Source organism: Cryptomeria japonica, chromosome 9 (genome assembly GCF_030272615.1).
Source record: "Cryptomeria japonica chromosome 9, Sugi_1.0, whole genome shotgun sequence".
NCBI lineage: Eukaryota > Viridiplantae > Streptophyta > Pinopsida > Cupressales > Cupressaceae > Cryptomeria > Cryptomeria japonica.
In genome coordinates this window covers 613,183,834-613,210,777 of record NC_081413.1, presented here as the reverse complement: position 1 = coordinate 613,210,777, position 26,944 = coordinate 613,183,834, and the positions used below count along the sequence as shown (strand labels likewise).

At 36.7% G+C, this 26,944-nt stretch overlaps 1 protein-coding gene across 3 annotated transcripts in view; it reads left to right on the top strand.

Annotated features, from left to right (window-relative positions):
* LOC131042834 (serine/threonine-protein kinase PBL34) overlaps positions 1–25,858 on the top strand; it is a 40,463-nt gene extending 14,605 nt beyond the window's left edge. For 2 of the 3 annotated variants that reach the window (XM_057976156.2, XM_057976154.2), the window contains exons 4-6: positions 15,312–15,451; positions 15,559–15,682; positions 24,340–25,858. In XM_057976156.2, the coding sequence (XP_057832139.1) occupies positions 15,312–15,451; positions 15,559–15,682; positions 24,340–24,827 (752 nt within the window). In that variant the 3' untranslated portion in view covers positions 24,828–25,858. The remainder of the gene's footprint in view (positions 1–15,311; positions 15,452–15,558; positions 15,683–24,339) is intronic. The other variant, XM_057976155.2, reaches the window with a different exon arrangement.
* The last annotated feature ends 1,086 nt before the right edge of the window (positions 25,859–26,944 follow it).

The window sequence follows — 26,944 nt, the reverse complement described above, 5'->3', positions numbered from 1 at the left end:
TTTTCTAATTCGTTGAGAGGATTTTTACATTGCTGATTTCTAAAAGTTATCACTTTTGGTAACTGACATTTTAGAAAGGAGATTGATTGTGTTGTTCATGGATGGATTTTCTAATCCGTTGAGAGGATGGACAAAGGCACTTAGCCCACCCACACTACAGGAAGCCATTAAAAAGGCTAGAGACATAGAGTTATCAACTACAAAAAGTAAATTTCAGTCAAAAGGATTCTCACATAAGAAAGGTAATGATAAGAAACCTTTTTAGAAGGATTGGACCAAGAAGGAAAAATTGGATGGCGAGGCTTGTAATAAATTATGCTGAAAGAAGCTATGTTTCAGTTGCAAGGAGCCTTGGGAATCGGGCCATAGGTGTTTAGGAAAGGGTAAGGTGCATTATATTGAGGTAGTCTTTGATAGCGAGTAGGAAGAGAAGGTAGAATGAATTTAGGGTAGTGAACAAAGTGATTCAGATGATGAGCGGATGAAAGATGGTGAGCAGTCACCTAAGGGGGTGAAAGGTGGAACGATCGCTACTCTCTTCGCTACCCCTATATTTAATTCCTTTAGAGTGCATGGAGTCTTGCAGGAGCAACATTTGAAAGTCTTAGTAGACAATGGGGCAACCCATAATTTCATAGATTCAACACTAGTAGCTAAGAGGGGTATATATTTATAGATTGAAGACTTTGAGGGATTCAATGTTATGATGGTAGATGGTTTATTTATGGCTTGTACCCAATGGGTTCCTCAGTTGAGTATTACACTTGGTAATTACATTGTTACCGATGACTTCTATGTGGTGGGCTTGGGGGATAGTAATGCTATATTGGGCATATAGCGGCTTCATTCACTAGGAAAGTACTCTTAGAACTTTCACACTATGGAGTTGAAGTTCAATGTGGATGGGAAGAAGGTTGTGTTGAGAGCTATATCGAATGGTATGCCCAAGATTGTGTCAGTGAAGAGAATGGAGAGTATTTTTAGACATGGTGACGTGGCATGGGCAACACAGTGTTTGATTTCATCTAAGGCCCCTATAGATGGTAGTGTCTCAGTATCATGCATACATTTAGTTAGTGTTGGACAAACACAGTTTGGTATCCAGTGAGATTCTTACAGGGTGAACTTTGGATAGAGGGTTTGAGCATGTTATTGAATTGGAGGAGGGTTCTAAGCTCGTTATCACTACTCGCTATAGGCACCCCAAGAAATGTAAGGAGGAAATAGGAAAAGCCATCAAGGAGTTATTGGATATGGGACACATGAGACCCAGTTTGAGTCCCTTTGCTTCTTCAATTGTCTTGGTGAAGGATGGGACCATGAGGATGTGTATCGATTACTGTGCCTTGAACAAAAAGACTATTAAGAACAGATACCCTATTCCTAGAATCGATGAGTTGCACGATGCAGTGTACTTCTTGAAGATTGATCAATGATCAGGGTATCATTAGATCAGAGTTAGGGAGCAAGACATTCAAAAGATAACATTTATGTGTCACAACGAGCACTATGAGTTTTTGTTCATGCCATTTGGGTTGACTAATGCTCCCGCTACTTTACAATCCTGTATGAACTGTATTTTTAATGAGCAATTGTGGAAGTTTCTCTTGCTATTCTTTGATGACATACTCATACATAGCAGTACTTGGGAAGAACACTTGAGACATCTTGGGGAGGTTTTGGACATCATGGAGGCACAATCTATGTGTGCTAAAGCTTCCAAGTGCGAGTTCAAAATGATAAAGACTCTCTACTTGGGACATGTGATTATTGCTAAGGTTGTTCAGGTTCATCAAGAAAAAATTCAGACAATTCCAAATTAGCCACCACCGAGGACATTGATAGAGTTGTGGGGTTTCTTTGGCTTATGCAACTATTATAGGAGGTTTGTCAATGCGTTTTCACATTTAGGTGCACATTTTACAATTCTCACCAAGAAAGGGTCTTTTAGGTGGATGGATGAGGCTTAGAGGGCGTTTGATAGACTTAAGGAGGTGATGAGCAATTGTCCACTTTTGGCCCTACCAGATTTCTTTCAGTCCTTTTTTCTAGAGTGTGATGCTTTGGATGAGGGGATTGGATCAGTGCTAATGCATAATAGGCATTGTATTGCCCATGAAAGTCAGAAGCTTAGAGACATAGAGAGACTCTATTCCATCTACATTAAGGAGATGCTTGCCATCATGCTTGCGTTGGTGAAGTTTAGACAACACTTGGTAGGTGGAAAAATTGTTGGTAGAATGTATCGCAATAGTTTGAAATACTTCTTAGAGCAGAAGGATTTGAAAAAAAGGCAAAAAAAGTGGTTTAGTAAGGTGCAGGCATATGACTTTGATACAGAGTATGTTGAAGGGAAAAAGAATATCCTTGCAGATGCTCTATCTAAGAAATCCATTGTTTGCTCTTTGACAAGGATTTCAGTTAATTGGAAGGCTCACCTTTTGGTGGAGTATTCCAAAAACACATTTGCATGCAAGGTTATGGATGGGAAGGTTTAGGATGACAGCTACAGGGTAGTAGGTGATATTATTTACTACAAGGAGAAAATTTACTTGGTCTTTGAGTCTAAGCTTAAGGAGAAGATTTTGAGAGCCATCCACAATACCCCATTAGCAGGACATGCAGGATATTTTAAGACTTACAAACAGATTAGAGAGGTTCTCATGGAAGGACCTTAAGGATGATGTCTTGCGACATGTTCGGGAGTGCATGACTTCTCAGCAGAACAAGTCAAAGCACACTTCCAGCTTGTTTGCTTCAACCATTGCCTATTCTAGAGTAGAAATGGTAGATTGTATCTATGGACTTCATCACTAATCTATTGAAGGCACAGGGCAAAGATTGCATTTTTGTGGTAGTCCCAACTCTTCTAAATCTAGTCCTTCGGACAAATTAGAGTTATTGTAGATACTTGCCAATATTGTTATGCATATCTGGATGCCATGAAGGTTTTATGTGGTATTATAAAATAGGCAATCGAGCATGAGATTGGATGCCAATACAGGAGTGAAATCATGGTGATTGCTGGAGGCGAATGGTGCTTGCAATCTAGCTGCAGCTGGGCTTTCTTGGAGGACCCGAGGAGTATATTTATCTGCACCTAGTTTGGGTGCCGTCATTCATTGGTGATATTGATACTCCTTTGCTGATCGTGGGAACTTCTTCCTGGTTGCCATTGCATATCCTACCTTTAACAGCTGTCTTGGTGAAGATGTGAAGGATAAAAGAGGGGGCGTGGTATATTCTGGGCGTTTTGGACAGAGATATAGTCAGTGCTGAAGCTCTTGGTCTGAGTGTGGCCTTTGATTGGGTTCAACAGCGATAACATTTCCCATACAAGTCTTGCCTTCATTGTAAGGTCTCTCCAATGTATAGGGTGTCCTAAGGGCATTGAAGTTTGCACATACCATGTGAGCAGATTGCTATATGCTGTTGTGTATTCTCTGAGAGCTGCAACTCCATTTTTAGTCTGATATAAGTAATTCTGAGCTCTATAAAATCATTTACAGGTCAGCATTTTGTATTGCTGTTTTTGTAATTCTTTATCAGCTATTTCATGTTAAAAGAACACTGTCATCTCAGTTGTGTGCAAATGTAAATCTTTACTGTTATGTCAATATATGTTTCTCTTCATTTCTGAGCAAGGAAATCTGCTTAAACACAAATCAAAAGAATGCCATTACCCTTGCAAATCTGAAGCAAACTACTAGATGGGCAAAAATTCTGGATCAAAAATAGCAGGGTACATTACAGAAAAAAAGATACAAAATTCTGGTAGAACTTTCACCTGAAGATTCAAGTTGAAGGATCCTTGACCATCCAATTAAAGACTTCTGTTTTCATAGGAATCAGACAGGTCAGGCTACATGCATTCTTTGACGCTTACGTTGGTTGTTAGGCACCTATGTGAAGTTTATACACTTATATTAGCTGTACACTTAAAAGATGTTCAAGGGTATTGATGAGTGACTCTTCGACATATAATTAGCTGTGTTACCAAAGTTGACTTGTAGACGTGTATTTCACAGTCCTATAATTTTATAAAGAAGCCCACTGGATGTATTTAGTTATTATAGTCTGTAGAGTTAGTTATATACAGGCATAGCCACCTCCTGAGATTATAAAGTATGTTTAAGTTTTTAAATGTTCACATTTTTTCAATATTTTGTTGGTAATAGGTATGTCTGAAGATGTTCTATCTCATGTACTATGAGCTTCAGTCAATATTACATGTAAGAGTCAAGACTATATAGTATATAGTAAATGTTTTGAAACTTCTTCTGGTAATCGAACAAAATGTCTTCATTGTCTCTTCTAAAGTTCATTGGACGGCTGTTTGATTACTTATATTATAATTTATTAGCCATAATGGTAGTTGCTCAGATTGCTAAAGCGAACATCAACATTAGAAATTTGTTAGAATTGAGGTTTAGGGATGTCTGAATTTGAAATAATGATTTGAGACGACGAGTGTAAAATTGAGAATGTCAAGACTACCAATGAGAACTTAAAGGAATGGCGGGAATATATGATAGAGAACTATTTTAAAAAAGTATATTAGAAGGTTTAGAGTTTCAATATGGGATGTCGTATGAGATGTTAGATATACCATAGATGTATTAGTCATTAGTTTGTAGTAAATGGAAAATTTATGACACACCACTTAGCCTAGGCTTCATGTTAGCGGTTTAAACTAGCACCCATACCAGCAGAGTTGTTTACTTTGTTGAGATTTCATTGTTTTTGCTCGTGTAACTTGTTTCATGGACAGCCAACTTGGCTTCCTTTTGTAATCCTATTTTTAAAAAGTATATTAGTAGGTTTAGAGTTTCAATATATGATGTTGTATGAGATGTTAGATATTTTGGAGATGTATTAATCATTAGTATGTAGTAAATGTAAAATTTATGATACACCACTAATATAAGATAGATAACTATTTAAAAAATGTATATTAGAGTGTTTTGAGTTTCAATGTAGGATCTCGTATGAGATGTTAGATATATCATAGACGAATTAGTCATTAGTTTGTATTAAATGTAAAATTTATGCCACACCACTTAGCCTAGGTTTCATGTTAGTGGTTTTAAACTAGCCCCCAAATTAGCAGAGTTGTTTAGGTTTCATATTTGTTTGCTTGTGTAAATTGTTTCATGGACAGCCAACTTGGTCTCCTTTTGTAATCCTATTTAATAGGCACAAATATGATGCGAATGCACTGCTTGTTTGAGGCTTTATAATACTGAAAGTCCTCTTCTTCCCCACTTTGGTATCGGAGCCAAATTCTCCAGTCCTTAAAATTTTTAAAAGAATGAAGAAGTTGACATTCTACTGGGCAAATTCTAATTGCATGCATGCTGCTGGAGTCAGAACAGCCATTTTCTTCGGTCTGTTGTCTGTCTTCTTTTGGGTGAGCGTCTGTTACATTTAGATTTAGGTCTGTTAATTGTGTGCTGAGCTTGCAAGGAGCCAGATGCAGTTATTTCATAGCAGGGATCTGTGATTACTGGTTTTGCATCGTTTGGTTGATGAGCTGTGTTGGTATTTATTTCTGTCAAGATGCCAGAGAAAAGTGCCCCTGACCCCTCTGTGTTCTTTTATCAATCTTGTGGGTGCATCAAACACCCAGCAACCACCAACACTAATCCTCCAACATGAGCATTTTTTCAAAATGATCATTATGAAGTTAATCAAATGGATCAAAAAATAACATTGTTTCACCTGAAGTGCACTCACTTCAATGCAGTGACCTTTTTTATATGCACCTTAACACAAAAAAAATCATATAAACAAAAGCTACTTCTAGGAAAACAAAATTGACTAAATTTTTTGAGAACCTGTTAAGAAAAAAGGTGATTTTTCTCAGACAGACTGTTGGCGACTCTGGCACATATCAAGGAAGGTCCTGTGTCTGATTTTATCCTTGGTATTATGGATACACCTGCAGGCTTTGCAACACAGTTCAAGAGCCATTTGCTTTAGTTGCTAAAGGATATTTTGCATAGGCTATCTGTTATAAGGATGCCATTAATTTCTCTCAAGTACATGCTTCATATGTCGTAGCAGCAGCCGCTTCTGCTTTCCATCAAGATTATGGTGATTTCTACAGCAATGTCCTTTGCAAATTGGTGAAGTACAGGAAAAATTCAGGATGCAGAGTTGCAGCTACAACTGAGAACTGCATGCTACAATTGGGTGGTTTCAGCATATCTTTACTATATAAAATGTTACACCCATGCATTTGGGTTCAGTAGTTCTGCTTTAATACAACTTTTGCATATATTGAAACACTGTGTTTCTTACCTACAGTGACAAATTTTATAAATTTTGATACACAGTATGTGAGGTCAAACGAAGTTCATATTGCAAGAATTTTGCAAATTTTCTTTTTTATTGTTTTTTAAGGGAATTGGCAATGCCTTTGTTTTTATACATGTACACATTCATACTCTTAATACAATTTTTATTGCTTAGTGAAAATAAAGTTGGTGAAATTCCATTCCTTATCTGAAAAGATATATTGAAGATGATCACTAAATAAACAAATGTTTACTTTATCCATCATAGTTCTTGGAAATGTGATCTATAAAATTTATGTTGTGTTGTTATTGGGTTTCGTTATTATCATTAGTCTTTGTAACACAATTATCTGTTATTTCATTTGGCTGTGATATTTATTGAACCATTTTCATGAACTGGCCATTACTTGAATCAAGGACCACCCATTTGCTTTGGTGTGCTCTACTGAGCTACTGTTCCACTTGTGACCAGTCCATCCATGTTCAGGTGTGGCTCATTCTCCAACATCACCCCTCGAGCCACTCTATGGGTGCTTAGAGCTTCTAGCCTTTGTTCTGTCTCTCATACTATGTTGAACCATATTCATTGAGTAGCTAGGACTTGAACCTATGACCACCCATTTGCTGTTGGGGTGTTCTAGTACTGAGCTACTGGCCCACTTGTCAACAGCCCATCTACGGTCCAGGTGTTGCTCATTCTCCAGCAATATTTCCTCCTCCACCCTATATTCTATAATTCTATTGTATATATGGACATGTTATAGAAATTTGAAATCAATATAATTCTAATAAATATCCATACTAGTTTTTGCATTAAATTTGTTAATATATCTTTTGTTCTTTATAGTTAACTGAAGACACCTTGTACCTGTCGTCATTTTGGCAATTTTATGCTTACTTTGAGTTCACCCCATGGGTAACTAGGCTCTATCATGCATTTAATTTAGCTTTGGCTTATAGCCTCCCTTTGGAGCTTTTTTTCACTCCCTTCTGCTAGTTAAACCAGAGTCATTGGAGACAGTCGAAAGGGCCTGGGATGGGACACCATTTTTTTTTGATATGCAAGACTGGCATGCCATTTTTATATATGGACAGAAGTTATATGAAATCTCTGCTGCCACCGAGAGAGGCAGGTGGAGCATTAATTGTGTGGGATAAACCCTTGCACCATATAAGTTACATAGATTCAGTATTACAAAAGATACAGGACATCTTAGTTGTTGTTGCCAGAGTTGTTGATCTGCTGCACCCTAAGATCCTTTTCCTTCTCCTTTACCTTGGCCTCAGCTGCAGCATTCCTTAACAGAAAGGAGATGGCATTGACCCCATTTCTGACACGCTCTTGCGTACATCTTGAAAGAGCCTTATCTTAGTTGTTGTTGCCAGAGTTGTTGACCTGCTGCACCCTAAGATCCTTTTCCTTCTCCTTTACCTTGGCCTCAGCTGCAACATTCCTTAACAGAAAGGAGATGGCATTGACCCCATTTCTGACACACTCTTGCATACATCTTGAAAGAGCCTTTCCTTGAGAGCCCAACACTAACTTGAATTCATCCAAATGTCCTGTGACAACCTCATTTCTGGCTGCCAGAAGAATTTAATTGGCCTCAGCTGAAGTGGCCAGGAGATCAAGGAAAACAATCCTCTCCATATTTGGTGCTTCTGAAAGCTTTGGCACCAAGATCTGTATCTCGTGAATGCAAGCCTTATTGATGATCCCTATCATCTCTTTGCCCCTTAAAATGCCCATCATGTTTGAGAAGAAGACTGATGCTACAATTGTTAAGGCAGTGCTGTAGAAATTTCTGTAATAAATTTGGGCCTATTACCTTGCACATGATGCTTCTGACAAGAGGGGGAGCCAATGATGAAGACTCACCCAAGGCATTCTAGATCAAACCTTGTAATGTTCCGAGTCTCACTTTCCAGGCATGAGATATAATAAATTCGTGGTTGCCGATGACACCCACAAATGACTTGGTTGGTCAAATGACAGCAGTGTTTAGATAGGAATGTATCTTTTTACCACACACTTCAACTCATGCCATCCTGTCCTCTCCAACTCAATTCCAATCAAGATCTTTGTTGAAATATATGTTACCATATTCTCTGGCCTATCACTATTAAGAGAGTTTGTTCCTGTCAAAGGCACTTCTCTGTCATTCCCTATTGAGTAGTATGGCTTGTCGTGACTCCAGCACCACCATCTTTGTTTTGCCTTGGTCTACCGATCTCATACCAACTTCTGGTGAATCTTGCCTATTTTTGCTAGAGCAATTATCTAGGTCCGCTAAACCTAAACCTGCACAATCAGAAAATCTTTTGCTAATGATTTCAAGGTCAGATTGATCAAGTGCATAGTTCGCCAGCCTGTCTGTGAATTTATTACCTTCCCTGTAGCACTGATAAATTGTATGAATATATGAAAATACAAATATTTTGCATAATTTAATTGTCATAAACACAAGCTCATAAACACAAGTTTATTACCATGGAGTTTCCAATCAATTGATAAATTTTCTGTGTATATAGACATTTTAGGCCTTTTTCATTCTATTCTTGCTAATACTTCTTTGGGATTTGACTAAAAAAGTCTGTCATTAGAGAACTCCTAAATCTTCATGCATAAATCAGAAAATATCATGTCTATTTGTGTTCTTTAGTTCATTCAGCTTTTGTCCGCTATATATTAGCACTCGAGGAAAAATAAATTCCTCTTTTGACATTTATACATAAATTCCATACAGACAAATAATAATGCAAGTAAATGTCATCTGAAGCCTCCGGATCCTTGGAGATATCCCTCTATGTGTCCTTAAGATAGGGATTTCGCTCTGATACAGGACACAAGTACAAGGGGTAGGGTATAAGTCTCTTGGTTACCATGATTTATGTTGATTCAGTCTGACTGTATGTGTGAGTCCTGTTGATATATTGTGGTCATCCACGGACATTAATATAATTCTTTCTTTCTTTCTTTCTTTACGTGTTTATTAGTCCACTAATCAATTTTTAGCTATATGTTGATGCAATCATTCTATCCTTGTTGACTTTGGAACTTAAGTTTTGGTACCTGACTTGCCATCATCTGTCCATGAAGCTTGTATTCCATTTGTTCAAAAACATGCTTCCTTTACAGTTGCTTCTCTTCAATTTTTGAGAATATGGAGTTTTTCTAATGTTTATCAGTTATGCTATGCCAAGGCTTTTTGTTTCAATAATTTAAACAGTGATATGTCTTTTTCAGTTTTTGACTAGCTGTTTTGATTAGATGGTTGATCTGGTTCACCTCATCCGGTTGTGATTGTGTTATAGTTATATGATGACATTACACGAACTTGATATTTAATTGTAAATTTATATTTGGAAGACTTTATTTCGTTAGACAGAATTGCTTTGTTTATTAACATGCATTATATGGTTGCTAATACGAGAGTTAGAGCTGTTGTGTTACATTTATTGATGACTTAAAACTTGTAATATATGTGTGTGATTTATAACCCATTCTTTGAACATTTAATGCTATTATTTCTTTATGTGGAAGATTTCAACCTAAATCTTTAGAGAATTGACTTAACTCCTTGCTTCAAGGGTTAAAACATTTTAGGGGGTTGCATTTTTCCACAAAATGTCATGAGTCATTGAATGAGTAATCCATAATAGCCTGGTTTGCACAGTTGGACATGATGAGATCAAAATGTTTTTAACTTGACAGAACCTGGAAACTTAAAGAGTACTTAAACTTCTTAAAAAAATATAAATCGTATCCAAATATAGTGTTACAAAATATATCAAATGAGTCTTGGCGGGTGTTTGGGGTAGTGACCTTGGAGAGGTCGAGGGATAACATTCTTTGCAGAGGGTTTGCAGTTAGCACCCCTTTTGGAGTTGGGGTAGTGCCCTTGGCGTGTTTTCCATCACTGTATAAGGTGGGGTCGAGGGGTGGAGCTCCCTCCACCAAGCTCAAATGAAGACCTTCAAGACCACATGGACATTCATGGCGCATGCCATTTTCAGTTTTTATGAGGGTAAAACTTAAAAGCTATGCTTTTTGAGTGTAAAAATTGCATTTTTTTGACTTTTTTTACATGTCTAGACTTTGTCTTTTACATAGGCCAAGTATGCCCCATAGAACTGCATTTTTACAATGTTTTTTCTGCTCACGCGCACCTGTTATTACTGTACATTGTGAATTTTGCACTCAAATGTGTTGAGGTTTTGCTATTCCTCACTGCTTTTCTGCCCTGTGACTCACCAAAGACTTGGTCTCTAGATTGCAAGTTAACTTCAAGAGTACTTGCCTATGTGAAAATTCTGTGAGTACTCGGCAAATTTGTATACTATGCATAACAGTCCAATTGTTTTTCTCTCTCCCATGTTCCATGACATTTCAAGGGCAATAGTCCAAGGGGCTTCTTTTGGGGATGGTGGGGAGGACAACAGTACTCACACATGTACATATAGTCAAATGTCCATATTGATATCATGTATAGTTAAACTTGTACAAATTTTAGTATCCCTAAATATATTCAAAGTGCGGTGCTTTACTATGTAATGTAGCTATGTGCGATATTTAATGCTCATCTTCCATCTTGCTTTTTGAAGAATGGAACTAATGACTTCTTCTAAGTAAAGAAATATGCTGGACGAGCAAGAACATATCTCATACAACTTGGTACCAATGGACATCTCTACGGAATTAGTTTCAATCTAAGTTACCGGGTTCTTCCCCGACTCCCTGCTCCTGGTCCGGTTCGATTTGGGTCTGGGTTCGGAGCTGGTACGCCTTTGGTTTCGGTCAATCTGTCAATCCGGCATCTCGAAATTCCTCTTGCTCCGTCGTGGCTTGGAAAAGCTTAGAAATGGCTAGCATAATTTAGGGTTGCATTTGTGCCTACAATTTTCTGCTGTTTTACTCGCCTCGAGCTAGGTCAAAACTCGTCAGAGTATTTTATATATCCTGACTGTTGTGAGAATGCCAGACATGTATGAATTAATGTTTTTATATTTTATATAGTATATTCATATATTTTATATTTCATATATTATATTGAATAATCATATATTTAAATTATATAATAATATATATTATAATATATACTGTTATATAATATAATATATATATTATTATTATATATTATTTATTAATATAATATTATATATAATACATATTTTTATATTGTTTTTGTACTAACAAACCCAAAACCTTTTTCTAAATTTTGTTGAATTGGCGAACCAGGTTCTTGAATCTGAACCAGCAATGTAGGTTTCAATATGGAAATGAATGTTCTAACCCACTCAAGCAATATGGACCCTGGGTCCTTGAGAATCAATGCTGAGTGTCATAGACAAAACGGACAAATCTGCCATCAGACAAACAAATCCACTTTGGAGGGGTTGTGGCTGCATGCTTAAGCTCCAATTCACTTGTGTGTGGAATCCCAGTATCACAATGGAGATAAGGGAAAAAGAATATAGTGGTGGGAAGTTGTAACTTCGTTAGCCAGCCTATTAAAATCTGGTTATTTATGATCCACATCCATGAATGGTTCAAACTTTCAACTTTCTTTAGAAACGTAACAAAATGGTTTCCAGTGTCAGAGATATGCTTGGATGTACTTGGGATGGCTGACAGATGTTGCAGAAGTCCTTTGGACAGTTGACAGATGTCTCAGATGCCCCCAGGATGTCCAAACATCCCCTTAGTGTTCTGCATTTGCAGTACAGATCTAAAGGACATTCTGGCAATTTGGAAAAAAATGGGGACAGCCAGGGGACATTCCCTACCATCCTGCCATATCAAAAATACCATTAGCGACGGGGACATGAATTTCAGAGCTGGGGATGTGTCTTTGTGGAATATAGCTTTTCTCTCATGAACCACAATAACAAGTTCTAGTTATCAATTCGCAATAATTTGAGGAAATTAGTGTCTGATGGAAATTCTGTTCTGGTAGACTTCAAATAGGGTGCATGATATAAAATTTTATCAGAATTTGAGAGTAATATTCACATTTAAAGGTATTGATAATACTATCATTGCATGCCTTCGGAGGGTTCTAAAACTAAATCCTCATTTGAAGTTGAGATGTGCTCCTGAAATATACCAGTGTAAAATTCCAAATCTTCCAACTGATGTAAAAGATTTGGTTTTGCAGCTATTGTGCTATATTCTTCAGTGAGGAATGCAGAATATGAATGAGATATTCTAGTATACTCCTAAATATTTGGTGATGTGTTTTCCTCCAGTTTTGATATTTTGATGATTCAGAGACTATTTCATCCAATTTAAACTACAGTTTCAGCTCTCTAGATCCACTTCTACCATCTCATAATATTTTTGCTAACAGGGTATAGTCAGTGGAAGATGGTGCTGATAATTTGCATGTCAATGGAACTTTCAAAGGTTTGCTTTAAGGGCTTAAAAGTGGATGGGCCCAAACAGAGTACGCAGAGGACCTCATAAACAAAGGAAAACAAATAGTAATAAAGAAAACAAAGTTACAGACATTGCTGTCTGTGGAGAGGGATTCAATGAGATTGAAGGGAGGACTTTAATGGGACTACAAAAAGTCCACTAAATTTTTGATTGGGCATTCTAACCTGAATAGGAGAATAGGTGAAATAGTATGATCAATACAAACAATTAATATCAAAGAACAATCTAATAATGATCATTGATGTCTTGAGGGAGGGGGCTAAAGGGCACAAAGAAACTCACTAAGTGATCATTTGGGCAATTAATCTCGACTATGCGAATAGGGAGGTGTTATAAACCATAATAAATAAATAATATTCGAGTAATAATTGGAAAGAGTAACATCCACTTTTGTACTGGGGTGCCCAAACAAAGCATTTTAGAAGTTTGAACAATTTAACTGATTGGTGAAGTGATATGACCAATACAATCAATTAATATCAAAGAGCAACATAATTATAAACATTGATGCCTAAGGGAGGGGGCAGAAGGGAGGGCGCTAACAAATCTCTCCGAATGATCAATTGGGCAATTAAATCTGACTGAGAATAGAGAGGTGTTACAAACCATTTAAAAATGAATAATAATCAAGAAGCAATTGCAAATAGTGGCATCCACTTTTGAACTTGGATGCCCTAACAAACCATATTAGACGTTTGATTGAACAATTTAACTGACTGATGGTGATGGGAGTGATTGGTATGGTGTTGGTGATGATGGAGTGGCTTTTTTGGCAGAATTTGGTGAAAGGTTCGTTGCAAAGCCATCAAATTCTGTATCAAACAATTTAATTCTGGTATAAGAATGCGAGTTCTAGGTGTGGTTATGTTGACGAGGGGATGTGTTTGTTGGAAAGGGCCTGCCTATAGTCAAAGGGGAGTGGAGAGGGGGAAGGGAGAGTTTGGATTCATGGATAACCTACTAAATAAAATAAAAATAATAAAGAAAAATTAAGAAAAACTTCCTTGCTTCTGGCAGGAGTATCCTGCTTCCTCACAGCATTCTTCATGGCCTCTTTGTTCAAGCCATTGTTTTGAGGATATCATGAGACTCCTGATTGGTCCTTTCGTGATGGTCAATGAGGATGTTGGCCCTTCCATACTCCTGATTATGACACATGCTAGAGCATTATTATCCATCTCTTGGCTTTATCAGTGGTCCTTTTGACAAGGGTTCTTCATTTCATAGGGTTATTTCTTTTCAGTCTTTTTGTATACTGTATCTTCTAGGATTGGAACCCATTTTTTGCTTTTATTGTGTCCTAGTTTTGGCTCTAGATGTTTTAGTCTTGGTTGTTAGAGATCAGCACATCTGATTAGCTAATGTATTTTGGTATACTATTGAGTCCCAGTGGCTTATTTGGCCATTTGTGGACATCAGTTTTAATTCTTCCTTTCAATGTCCTGACAATTTTGGCTTGTTTCCACTTATGGGTGCTTTTATTGCTTCCTATTTTTGGTTCTAGATGTTTTAGTTTTGGTCGTTGGAGATCAGTACATCTGATTAGCTACTGTATTTGGTATACTTTTGAGTCCCAATGGCCTATTTTGGTCATTTGTGGACATCAATTTATTTCTTCCTTTCAATGTCCTGACAATTTTAGCTTGTTTCTACTTATGGGTCCTTGTATTTTTTTTATCAGATTTTGATAGAACTTTTGTATTTTTCTGATTCACATGGTGTAGACTGGGAATCAGAGGCAACAAAGAAGAATTCAGTACAGAACATATATAGAATATGTTTAAGTTGGATGGTGTTTGTTGCATATTTTAACATTTTTCTCATACTTTTCTGCAGTGGTGTATGTATACACCTTCTTGTAGCTCATATCTTAATAAATTATAAATTGTAACCAAAATTTGCCATGGCCTTCCACTTGCCTTGGTAGCTTACTTTATTCCTAACTTCCTTTTTTTAAAGAACCGATTTCAATAAGGGCTTGATAATACTAAAATTATAAAATCTAATTTTCATTTAATTTGATATACTTTTGTAGTTATTTGTACAGGTACTAAGTTTAAACAGTGGAATTCTGGATTGGGTATATTCTATATCATATTAAAACCTTTTTACTTCAATTCTGTGGCCTTTCGAGTGGTATCCTAATTTTATTTTCCTGTTGGTTGATGATCATGTTGTACACAATTTAGTTGTATAGTATTAATTAGGGGTAGCATCTTTGGGAAGCACAAATTCATAGAACAGTCATTTTATTATCTGTTGTTCTACATTTACAGATGGTTAACACTTGTTGTATTTAGATTATCGTGTTGTGGTGTCTTATATTTGTCATGTCTGGTCAGATGTACACGAGCATTTAGTGATTTGTGAAGACATTTATTGAAAATTTAGAAGAGCTGTCATTTTGAACTTTACATCATGGAACTGGCATTGCTGTAAAAGAACCTTCAAAATCTTCATTTTTAAAGATTCTAGGTTGGATATGGAGTTCTGCTTTGATTTTCAAAGTTCTTTTCTTTATAGAATAGTTTTGTGGATGTTTTATTTCCCTTGGCTATACATTGTGCATGCAGAAGGGGCCCTGCCTCTCCCGTGGTCTACCAGGATGAAAATTGCATTGGCTGCAGCAAAGGGCCTGGCATACCTTCATGGAGGGGCTGAAAAACCTGTGATTTATCGGGATTTTAAAACTTCAAATATTCTTTTGGATGCGGTTGGTTCCTAAAACCTCAATTTTTTGAGTTCTCCATTTGTATATCTAAACCTCAGCATTCGATTATGTAATTGTGCTTTTGTTATTCTGACAATTTTGTGGTCTAGGATTACATTGCAAAGCTTTCTGACTTTGGGCTTGCAAAAGATGGACCTGAAGGAGACAAGACTCATGTCTCTACTCGAGTCATGGGGACATATGGTTATGCAGCTCCAGAATATGTTATGACTGGTAATCATTTTTGAAGTAAAGATTTAAGTTAAGAGTAGCTAGACTTCCTAAAAGAGGGCTATTTACTTTTTGGGCATACAAAAGCTCACAGGGTTGCTTCTTGAAAAGCTCTTTCATTCTTGTTCTTTTGAAGGTTGCCCATATAATTCAAAGGCTATAAATGGAAATAAACAGTTTTTTAATTAAAAAAAGCAAATGAAAAAAGACAAGTCCAAGTACATGATTTGTGAATAAATAAAATTTGACGCAGCTTTATTGAAGTCTTTAATATTCTAAATCATCCCCCCTTATGTATGAATCCTGATTGTTTCTGATTTTCTTTGAATATATAAGGAGGCCTTTCATGGTGGGTCTTTGGGTAAGGACATCAGTTGAGTTGGTATCAGCTATCCCTAAGGAGGGTGACATAACTCAAGTAAAAATAGGAGATCCTTCTGAACATATCTTACAAAGTTTTGGCTAATAGGGTAGGTAAAGTATTTTCTAAACTCATCATGCCACTTAAATTGGTTTTGATGAAGGCAGATTCATTTTGGATAATTTAATCACTTGTTGAGAAGGGATGCATTGGGCCAAAGCTTCAAGGCAGAATTCATGTGTGGCATTTCTTGATTTTAAAGAAGCAAATGACAGAATTGCGTGGCTCCTTATTTTGTTGATGTTTAAGATGCTGGGGTTTAGAGGCTCTTTTGGTGGTATGGTTGAGGTATTGTTTCAAAATGTTTTTTATCAAGTGGAGATAAATGGTAAGATTATATATCTCTGTGTGTTGCAAGGACCTAATAGAATCATAGATAGAGATGCCCCTTAGCCCCTTCAATTTTTGTCATTGCTGTTGAAGACCATTTTTACCTTTCAAGGGACTCCTTTTTAGGCCCCCCTGTTAGGGGTGCTTCTTTACTAGATCAATTTGTTGGTTGAAACCCAGTTTGCTGATGATATATCTTAACCTACCATTCTTGATAAGAACAACTTTGATCAGCTGACTTCTAGGTTTGATGCTTACTGCTCTACCTCAAGATCTAAGATTTACTAATCATAGGTCTATGATATTGTGTTGGAAAGCTCTCCCCCGTAACTGATTTTTTGATATTGGATAGTCTTGGTGGAGGTGGGGGTGTCCTGATAAGATTGTTAGGTATTTGGGGTTCCCGTTTGCTCTCAATTATTCTTTCAAAGATGTGTGGCTGTGGGTCTTGGATAAAATTAATAATAGCATGACCAATTGGAAGGATTATCTACTCTTTTTGGCTTGGAGGGTTTCAGGTGCATTAACAGGTACTTTCTTATTATAGTATTTATTATGCCTTATGCTGGATGTTTGATAGTTCTCATATCGGGAAGCTGAATAAAATGGTCCAAAACATTTTGTGGTTTGATGGGAAAGAAAACGGTAAAAGGCATGCTATGGCCTGGGAGGTTTCTTGCTAGCCGAAGAGTTTAGGACTTGGATTAATGGATATTAGACTTCAAGGGGTCTCTCTTGCAGCAAGGTGGATATTGAGATCTTTTCAAGTTGAAAGGTTCTTGTAGACACAATATTACGTTCTATTTGTTTGGGTTTTTCTCTGTAAAGCCAACAGAGTCTGCTTTTTTTGGTTGAAATTGTGGGGCCTGAGAATCTGACTGACATTTTGTGGTAGGATAAGATGTGTTCACATGGTGTAATACTTGTTCCCAAATTTCCAAGTCTTTTTGGTGGAATTTGACCTATAGGAGTGAGTTTTTAGCTAATATTAGAAGTTTCCTTGCTAGATGATGGTTTGCTGAAGGTATTAAGACTTACGCTGATATTTTGTACAGATTTGAAATGGCTCTTTGCCATTTTTGAAGTTGGTTTAACAGTCTTAGGGAAGGACTTACTCTCTCCTTTCCAATGTTTTCAAGAGTCTTGCTTCTGGTGTTGGGCACAATTTTGACACTCAGATTGGGATAATTTGAGATGGATTAACTTTCCTCCTTTGTTGGATATCTCATCTAGGTAGTTGTGTTTTAAATTCTCCTTTTCCAAAGATTTTCCCTTAAAGCTCAATCCAACGTGGTCATCAGCTCATCTTAATAAAAGATTTTTTATTATTTGGCTTACTTATCTTGAATCTGTGAATGTTCATTTTAGATGGTTGATGCTTCATGAAAATTTGGATGTGGGCACCACTATTAGTTCTTATGGATTTGATATTGTCCTTGATTGCTTGGGTTAAGTTTGCGCAAAAATTGTTTTTAAATGGTATCATGTGTTGTTTGTGTTAGTAGTTGTGATAGACATGTTAGCAGATTTTATAGGAAGTTACGGTTGGTCATGTCCATTGATGTTCTTTGGTTTTTATAGGAAGTTATGGTTGGTCATGTCCATTGATGTTCTTTGGTTTTTGTGAAATCTAGGAATGAAGATGTGTTCCAAAGTAATAGGAGGGTACTTCTAGTTTTCTTGAGTGGTCAATCTTGAACTATAATCTATTGTTTCACAGACTGAACTGAGAAAGTTTCTTGATAAGGTCTCCACAACTATTTACCGGGATTAGTTGGTAAGCACAGGGAACTTCCCAAGAGTTTCTCTTCTTGGATTGTACCAAGCATGATCTTGACTATGATGAGGTTGAGATGGATTAAGGGTGGAATAGCCTTAAAAACCATTACTTTGTGCATCAGTAAGACATTAGTTTTGGGTCAGCTCAGATTGTGGAAGATGGTGGTGCATTCAATGAAGGGAATGGTGACTGAGTTTTTTCTAGTTGCTATTGTTGATGGTTCTCCTGCATTTTTTTGGCCTGTATACGAACTCATGCATATGCAGAAGGGTGTGCTGATAGACAAGATGCGGTACCAAAAATGATTAGTCAGGTTTCTTTTCATTCAAGTGATATTGTTGGAGGAGATGGTGGCAATGAATCTGAGTGCCTCATCTCCTCTGTTCTTCTCTTATTGATTGTCCTCATCTTGCTTTTGAATATGGAGTGTACCCGTGTTGGGTGGACAAGATGGCATGGGAGCATGTGAAAGGCATGGTAAATCAATTGCAGGCAGCCTGAGTTCCTTGATGCTAGAGAACAAGGTCAAGTTTAGCATGATATTGCAGGGTGAGGTGGTGCATCTCTTAAGGGACCTCTTGGTGAAGATTTAACTGTGGGAAATAGTGGCCTAGATGATGAAATTATTGGTTGATATCTTGTTTAATTTGATGCTTTTTATGAAAAGCACACAGAAAATACTGGGAGGGGGGGGGGGGGAATCAGTATTTTAAAACTTTTAAAGACATGAAACCTAATAAAAATTAGAGAGAGCAAACATCAAGACGCAAACACAAATTTTCTCGTGGAAAACTCTCTCGGGTGAAAAGCCACGGCGCATCAATAGCTTTCAATTACCAAATGATCACCAACTCAGAAATACATAAGTGAGCATCAAGTCACTGAGAGCTCCAACTCTGATTACTTAAGTGAGCACCAACCCTCCTTGAAGCACCAACTTCATTTTTCACACAAACTCAAGAAAAATGCACTGAAGACTAGATATCTGCTGCATGTTGAAAAAGACCACCAAGCATTATCCCATGTCAAAAAATGTCAAATAACAGGAAAACATCTTCTTCTCCAATGCAAATTCCTGATTTAACACCTCCAGGGTTGTATTTCTTGTTACACGTTTTAAAAACTTGAGACCTTTATTCGCTTCATTCTTTCTATTTCCCTTCTTGTCATTGCTTGTTGTGGTTAAAGGGATCCAGAGTTCCATTACAATTCTGTCCATCACCATCGAAGGACCATTTCATGGCAGGAAAGCCTTCCTTTGTAGGAAAATTTTGTTGTGGGAGCCTTTTCCTTGCACCGTGCAGTTTAAAATATATTCAAACCCACCCAAAAACTTATATTTGACCTGGGCTTCTGTAAGCACACAAACCACATCCTTTTCTTCATCTAGCTTGAGACGAACCCTAACAAACATTGACAGAGTGCTAGTGTTTACTCTGTAGTGGTTGTCTATTATCAGAAACGCCTCCCAAGAGCCATTGAATAGTGCAGATGATTATATATGCTTTAGCCTTAAAGATTTTCTTCATTTGCTTTGCTGTAACAGCCCCAAGAAATGCCATATACCTCCTTTTAGTAATCAACTTTATGCATGTATCCGTTGTAATATGTTCATAGTGAGGAAGATTAACTAGAATTGTGGTGATCAAAGCACTTAAATTTAAGGAAATCAGGCCACAGTCGATTCTGTAATTAATTAGCAAACTGAAACTCAGATCTGAAAGCATAAAATGTTCTTTTAACAATATCACTCAATAATGTGCCCTCAGAATACAACTGTAATGTAATAAGGGTTAACAGCGAGCAGGTGGGTACTTGATAATTCAAAGTCAAACACTGCAGTCAGATTTGTCTGGCAAAATTTCACTATGCAGTAATGGATAGTGCCCCTGAATATGAGTAACATATCCCTTGTGCACCTGGGTACTACCCTAGGGTTTGACCTGGTCAAGATTGAATAAGTCACTCAGCACAATGAGCTGGTCCAGCTAGGGTTCTTTAGAAACCCTCTATTACAGTGCCATCTTTTTGATGGTCCCAATCTTCTGATGGTGTCTGGATCTGGAGTTGGAGTCTGCAGATGATTCTTGCTGATCTGGCTCTGAAATTAGGTTTGACCTAAGATGGCTCACTCTTGGTTTGCTGATTTCCTGCCCGGCCTGTTCCTGCACAGACCTGTAGACTCCTGCCTAGTTCTGCTGTTGAAAATTGGTTCAATGATTGTCGCCTAGTTTTTTTGATAACTCCTACAAGATCTTCTGTTGGAGAACTGGCTTAATGTTGTTGCCTGTGATCTGTTCCTGGTTTGTATTCTGCTGCCTTGAAAATGACGCTAAGGTGATTCACTCAGCCAGGACGATGACAACCCCTTTGCACCTTCTGGTGTCTTAGACCTGCTGAACGGCTAAAGTCTGGAACAGTTGTTGCCTTGGTAAAGGGTTTAAATGCTGATCAGAAATTTAAACTGCCTTTTTTTCATGTGCCAAAGAAGGTTTCAGCTCACAGTTGCTCCAGTTACCTCCTGAAATACCCTAGATCTGATACCGGCCTCCTGGTAAAATGCCCTAAAACTTACATGATGTGATCTGCCAGGTACCTTGCTGCTAACAATGGTTTGTAAGGGCTACTGCTAAACTGCTACATGTTGACCCTGGCCTGTCTGCTTCACCTGTGTAGTGTCATGACCCCTTCTTGATCGTTATATATATATCTTAAACAAAGGAATAATTATTATTAATTAATATAATCAACGAATGATTATTCAAAACTATTAAATATTTATTTATCAATAATAATATTCTTGAAATATTTAAATTAATATTATATTACATAAATTATAAACAAATATTACATGCCCCGTATCAATTGATATGATGATGTTTTGATAGTTGATTATTAATTTAATATATTTGTTATAGCAGTTGATTAAATTCTCATTTAATTTAATATATCTAGAAATAATAAATTACTAATTGATTAAGTCAATCAGTAATCACCCTAAAGAAGAACAAATTAATAAAAAAAAATATATCTATACATTCAGACAATTATCAATCATGATAATTATTAAGGGAACGATATTATTAGCAACGGTCTTAGTAGAGAGACACGGGTTTAGATATAGTCAAAGGCAAACACATCATACGAAGGGTCGCCCCCTTGGAAGACTTAAGCTTCCAATCATTCCATTCCGGGAAGGAGATATATATATGGGCCATGCGGTTTGCTTGCGGAGGAGCGTTGGAGGGAAGTAGAACTAGAGGTAATAGGTCGACTCAAGACATATATCTACATATCATGCTGTCTTAATTTGAAATAGGCCAAACAGTTAGAGACTTGTGAGCGGGTGATAAGGCACCATGTGGACAAATAGAAACCACCGATCAGAACAGATCAGAACTGTATTAAGCTACAGGCGGTAGCATTCTTGACCTTGATGGTATGCATGGGGATGTATTCTTACTATAGGAAGTTCGATAGTGCTTCTATGCAGAATTTACTATTAATAAAAATATTAATATAGAGTGCATCGTGTATTTAATAAGGATACCAAGTATCATGAGAGTGGCAGACCAGTCAGATCTGTCTGCCATGACCAGCCACCAAACATATTACTAACAACTAATGTTTAAGTAGTAGTATTAGTAATTTATATAATAGGATATTAGCTAATACACAAATAATTGGTAAAGTTACTTAATTTACTTATTTATTTATGTATACATATACTCAAATCAGAGTAAGGAATGATATAACGATTGTAAATATAGATATTGATAATAATAAATGTTAATATAATACCTTTAGAAATTAGTAATAATTCATATAAATAGTAATTAATTAATACGTAATGATCTATAAATGAATCAGAATAAGTTTAACTATTTAGTATGGTAAGATAGCAAGTATTTGATTGACTAAAGAAAGATAGAACATTCCAGATTTGATTCATGTTAAGGTAGTCTCGACTCTTAATCAAGTTAGTTTAAGTCATAAGTACTTTGAAAATAGATTAATTATGGTTAAAATTGATCAAATCTAGTAGGGGACATTACATGTAGAGATTGAATGTAATCGGCAACTATGAATGTCAAGATTAGAAGTCTGCAATCAAGAAAATACTATGATGATTGAAACAGTGAGCTGGGTTTCGTCCTGATCTCAGGGCACTCAAAAATAGGGGTTTTCGTCCCTGTTAGAGCAGGGTGATCTGGTTACAATAGCAGAATTTCAATTCCAAAGACTTCCCAAAATGGTGCCTGATCCTGTATTTATTCATGACTGGAAAATAGGACTCATGGGCCCAAAATTTGGTGCCCTAGTTCAAATTTAAATTTTACTTTTTATTAAATATTTCATATTTAAATATTTGTTATTTATTTACATAGGTTGGCAGTATTGAGAAACACTTTTTTTAATTAAGATGAAATTGGGTTGGCCTAAGGAAGGGACATAACAAATGTTTGATGCAACTCCCATGCGCCCTTGTCCAAGAGTAACTCCTCCCTTGATAGAATGTAACTCCCAAATCAAAGATGCTACACCTAGTCTCCCATGTAACTCCTTTACCAGTGCTCTCACGTGTCATAGATTCTCTTATGTATCTTACAATGTAATAGATGCACTTACACACCATTGGATGACATTAGATGCTCTCTTACACAAATCGTATCATACAATCCAATTTGCAGGATGCATAACACAAGGAATCTCAAAGATTCTACCACTGCAATCCATGAAGGGCCATTTTTTATTTTTTTTAATTTAGAATTTTATATCATCCATGAGTTCATTTTGCTACTTGATACTGGAGCACGGGCCTATGCTGGTACCTCCTTGGCTGAGAGCTAAGGACTGAGGGATGTCCATTATGCCAAAGTTGCCTAGGCAATGATCCCAGCCTCATCCCTTATATCATACCTCAGGGGGGTTTGAATCTTGGTAGATAGCTTAATCAAGGATCATACTATAATCCTCATCAATTGTGCTCAACCAATCTAGCTACAATCCTTTGGTATATGAGGGACCACTTTGACACTACTAAAATATAAAATGAGTTACAAGGACATGAGAAGTTTATAACACCTAATCATAATAATAATGTCTACCTCATATGCATATAGTACATTGGATGCATTATTTACCATGAGAGCAATCAATAAATTTTTTAAATAATAGACTATAGTAATTCCCCATATGATCCCTCTTGAGCCTTCATGTCGCTTTGAATGCAATCCTCGTAGAAAAATTGAATTTATTTTTTGGTGTTTCTTAAACTCCAAAATGGAAACATTAAATCATAATTCCCTGTGGGTTAGGGTCATCTGGGGGGAGAAGATTGGATGGAGATATTTCCCTCTTTTTTAATGTTAGAAGTTCCATTGGAGGTTAATTCCCCATCCAGTTGTAGTGGATTGTCATTTGGGATACTAGTTTATGGCATAGGCTAAAGCGTATCCTTAATGGCTTTGATATGAGTGTGCAGATTCGTCATCTTGTTTTGATAGATGGGAAACCCATCCCTACCTGGTGTGTGTGCACCCACTCTCAATGGATGTGTTTCTCTGTTGTATTGAAGTGCAGTGGAGCAATTAGTTGACATGGTGTCTATTTTGAAGAACCATTGACTTTTACAAGTGCCATCAAAATAATGTTGAAAGGAGAAAGTAAGGGTAGCATTCTTTTGGTAGATTTTGATAACTAATGGTGCACTCCAAGGGATGCAAGTCTACTAATAAAATGATCTTGACTCGTGGGATAGGTCCAAGGATTGAATAATGGTCCTGACATAAGGAAAGACTATTTGATCAGTTTTATAGAAATGTTGTTTACTTAGTGCTATCTACTTAAACTATTTTATGTATGAAAGACAAATTAAAATCTATATATTAACTGATCTTTATTCCTTTTTTCATTTTGTCTTGTATTGTCTTGAGAAATCTGTGATCGTTGTAACTTATGTTGCCTCTGAAGCTTCTTTTGATATACAAAGTCAGCTTCTTATATATTGAGAAGTTCATGTAAAGTATGCCAAAGGTACAAAGCAGTTGCGTAATTTTCTTCCATTATAGGGAGAATCAGACTATATTGGATGTTGATCTCACGATTTTGGTTTGTCTTCATTTTCAGGGCATTTGACATCAAGGAGTGATGTCTACAGCTTCGGTGTTGTTCTCCTTGAAATGCTTACTGGTCGAAGATCTATGGATAAAAATAGGCCAAGTGGGGAGCATAATCTTGTGGAATGGGCTCGGCCTTACCTTATGGAGAAAAGAAAGCTTTACCGTCTTGTAGATCCTCGTTTGAGTGGTCACTATTCCATCAAAGGTGCCCTAAAGACTGCACAATTAGCTCACTATTGCATCAGTCGGGACCCTAAAGCCAGGCCTTCAATGGATGATGTTGTTGAAGCTCTCACACCATTGTTAAATTTAAAAGATATTGCAAGCCAATCCTTCAATTATCAAGCATTACAGTCACAACGCCCTAGTCGTCAGTTATCACACATTTCTAATGGAAACGGAATGTCTTCAAGGAATGGGTATGTAAAAGCCACAGCCAACGGCTCTCATTTGTCTCCACATCACCAATCTTTGAAACAGAATGGTAAATCATAAACAAGTAACAACTAAACTTTGCTTTTCCAACATGTCTTCTTGAATTTGTACCATTAACTGAAACTGCTTAGCCTCATACTTCCACAACTTTCTAAAGAAAAGCAGTGTGGTCTTGTGAGGCTCGAGTGCCTCTCTTCATGGCTCTCTCATTTTTAATAAACCATTTGTGGAGATATTTATTAATCAGCTTCAGCTACTCCAAGAAGTCAACGGCCATGTTACATGACTGTCAAAACTATTTACCCATATATTATCAGGGGAAAGTTTGGTGCAGGCTGTATCTATTTTTGTTTCTATTGAGACTTGACAACCAGGGATGTTGCATCTTTGATTTGACTTTGAGTAAGACTATCTGGGGGACTGAAGCGTTTTGGGCGGAATATGTTGGAGGCAAGTTAGTTTAGGGACAATCTTGAGGTGATTTGAAGATATGTCAGATAGCAAAGTGGTTCCTATCTAAAGATGTATATTTCTTGTTTTCTTTTCTAATACTGAAGTCAAGTGTGATCTTGATTAGACTGTCAGTTTAGAAATTAGAAATTAGTTGCATTATGTGTGATTTTCTCTAGTTGATCAAGATAGAAAACCGACAAAAGTGTTTTGAGGGAGAAATTGTGTGTCAGTTTCATTTATCTCACAATATACACCGTTGCAAGGTTGAGTCTCTTGTGAAATTTTTGGCAGTGCAGCTCCTAAGCTTTTTCCAAATATGGGAACACCTTTCTGTTTAGATCTGCAGTAGTCAACTGGCAACTACTATTAAGGGATATGATGGTAACTATTGATATGTTGTGCGATATATGCCATTGCTTCAAATTATCCTTTGATAGCACTTACAGTGGAATATCCAAGGAAAATGGGTATTATTATAGCAAAACATTGCATCATTTGATGGTCTTTGTTGTATATTGGGACTAATTTTTTAAAAACAGTGTTGGAATCTGTTGTAAATGCAGATCAATGTATCCATGTTTAGATTGAAAAATCCAAGTTGAGTAAAATATAATTTAGCAACGTTATTGATTTGTGAATTTCATTTGACTACCCTTGTGCTGTTAACCCTAGGTTATTAATCTGATGAAAGGAACTGACATGAATGTGCTTTCAGCCTGAAGTTGTATGTAAATTCTGAAGGGAATCAGTTGGACAAATTATAAGATCAACTGTGCAATATGTTTTGAAGTATGATTATTGGGTTCTAATCACCAGGAGAATTTCAGGGTAAATATATATATTAGGAAAGTTATAGAATTGTTTCATTTTATTAAAAATGGTAATCTATGTTTTTTTGGCTAATATTCGAGGGAACAGATAGGGCTTAATAATAATCCGAGTTTTGCTAAAGCCGTCAACTTCATGCATTTTCAAAAAAATGTACCAAATTTTTTCTGAACAATTGTTGGTTGGCTAATTGTTATCATTACTCTGTGACACATTAACCAATTGGTGAGAAAATGTCATTCAGGTAACCTGCTTATGATGTTATATATCTGTTTCCAAATTGTGGGATTTTTATTTCCTTTGCCTTGGATGCTATGATGGAAGGACGTACTAATTAATTTGAACCCTGGGTTCTGCAATGAACTTTAAAGTGTTAAATATTCTCTGCACCTACGCTACTAGACATAGAGGAACTAATATAAGAATTGCGTTAACAATCCAAGAACAAGCAAAGCATTTAGTAACAAGACAAGCGAGATGAGCATCATCTATATTGCCCATGGACAGGTTCATGCTAGTAGCACAATACTATTAAATGTTATAGAAATTTGCAACATTTTGGAGATATACAACATGCAAAAATCAATTGAAAGGAGATAATTCTCCACAATTAGTCAAATTCTGAAATTGCAAGTAGTCATAATTCTCCACAAGTAGTCAAATTATGAAATTGCAAGTAGTCAAATAATGACATTGTTATTGGGACTCGACTGTGTAGTTTTGAAGTCAAACCCATTGACCTTTGTGAGCATCATCTAGATGCAATGTGTTAAGTGTACCATTCATTTTCATGAGAGCTGGGTTCTTGTGAAGCACTATTCATGCAACATGGGTCAATGAGTTTGACTAAAAAACTACATAATGGAATCTTGATAGCAATATCATAATACAAAAAT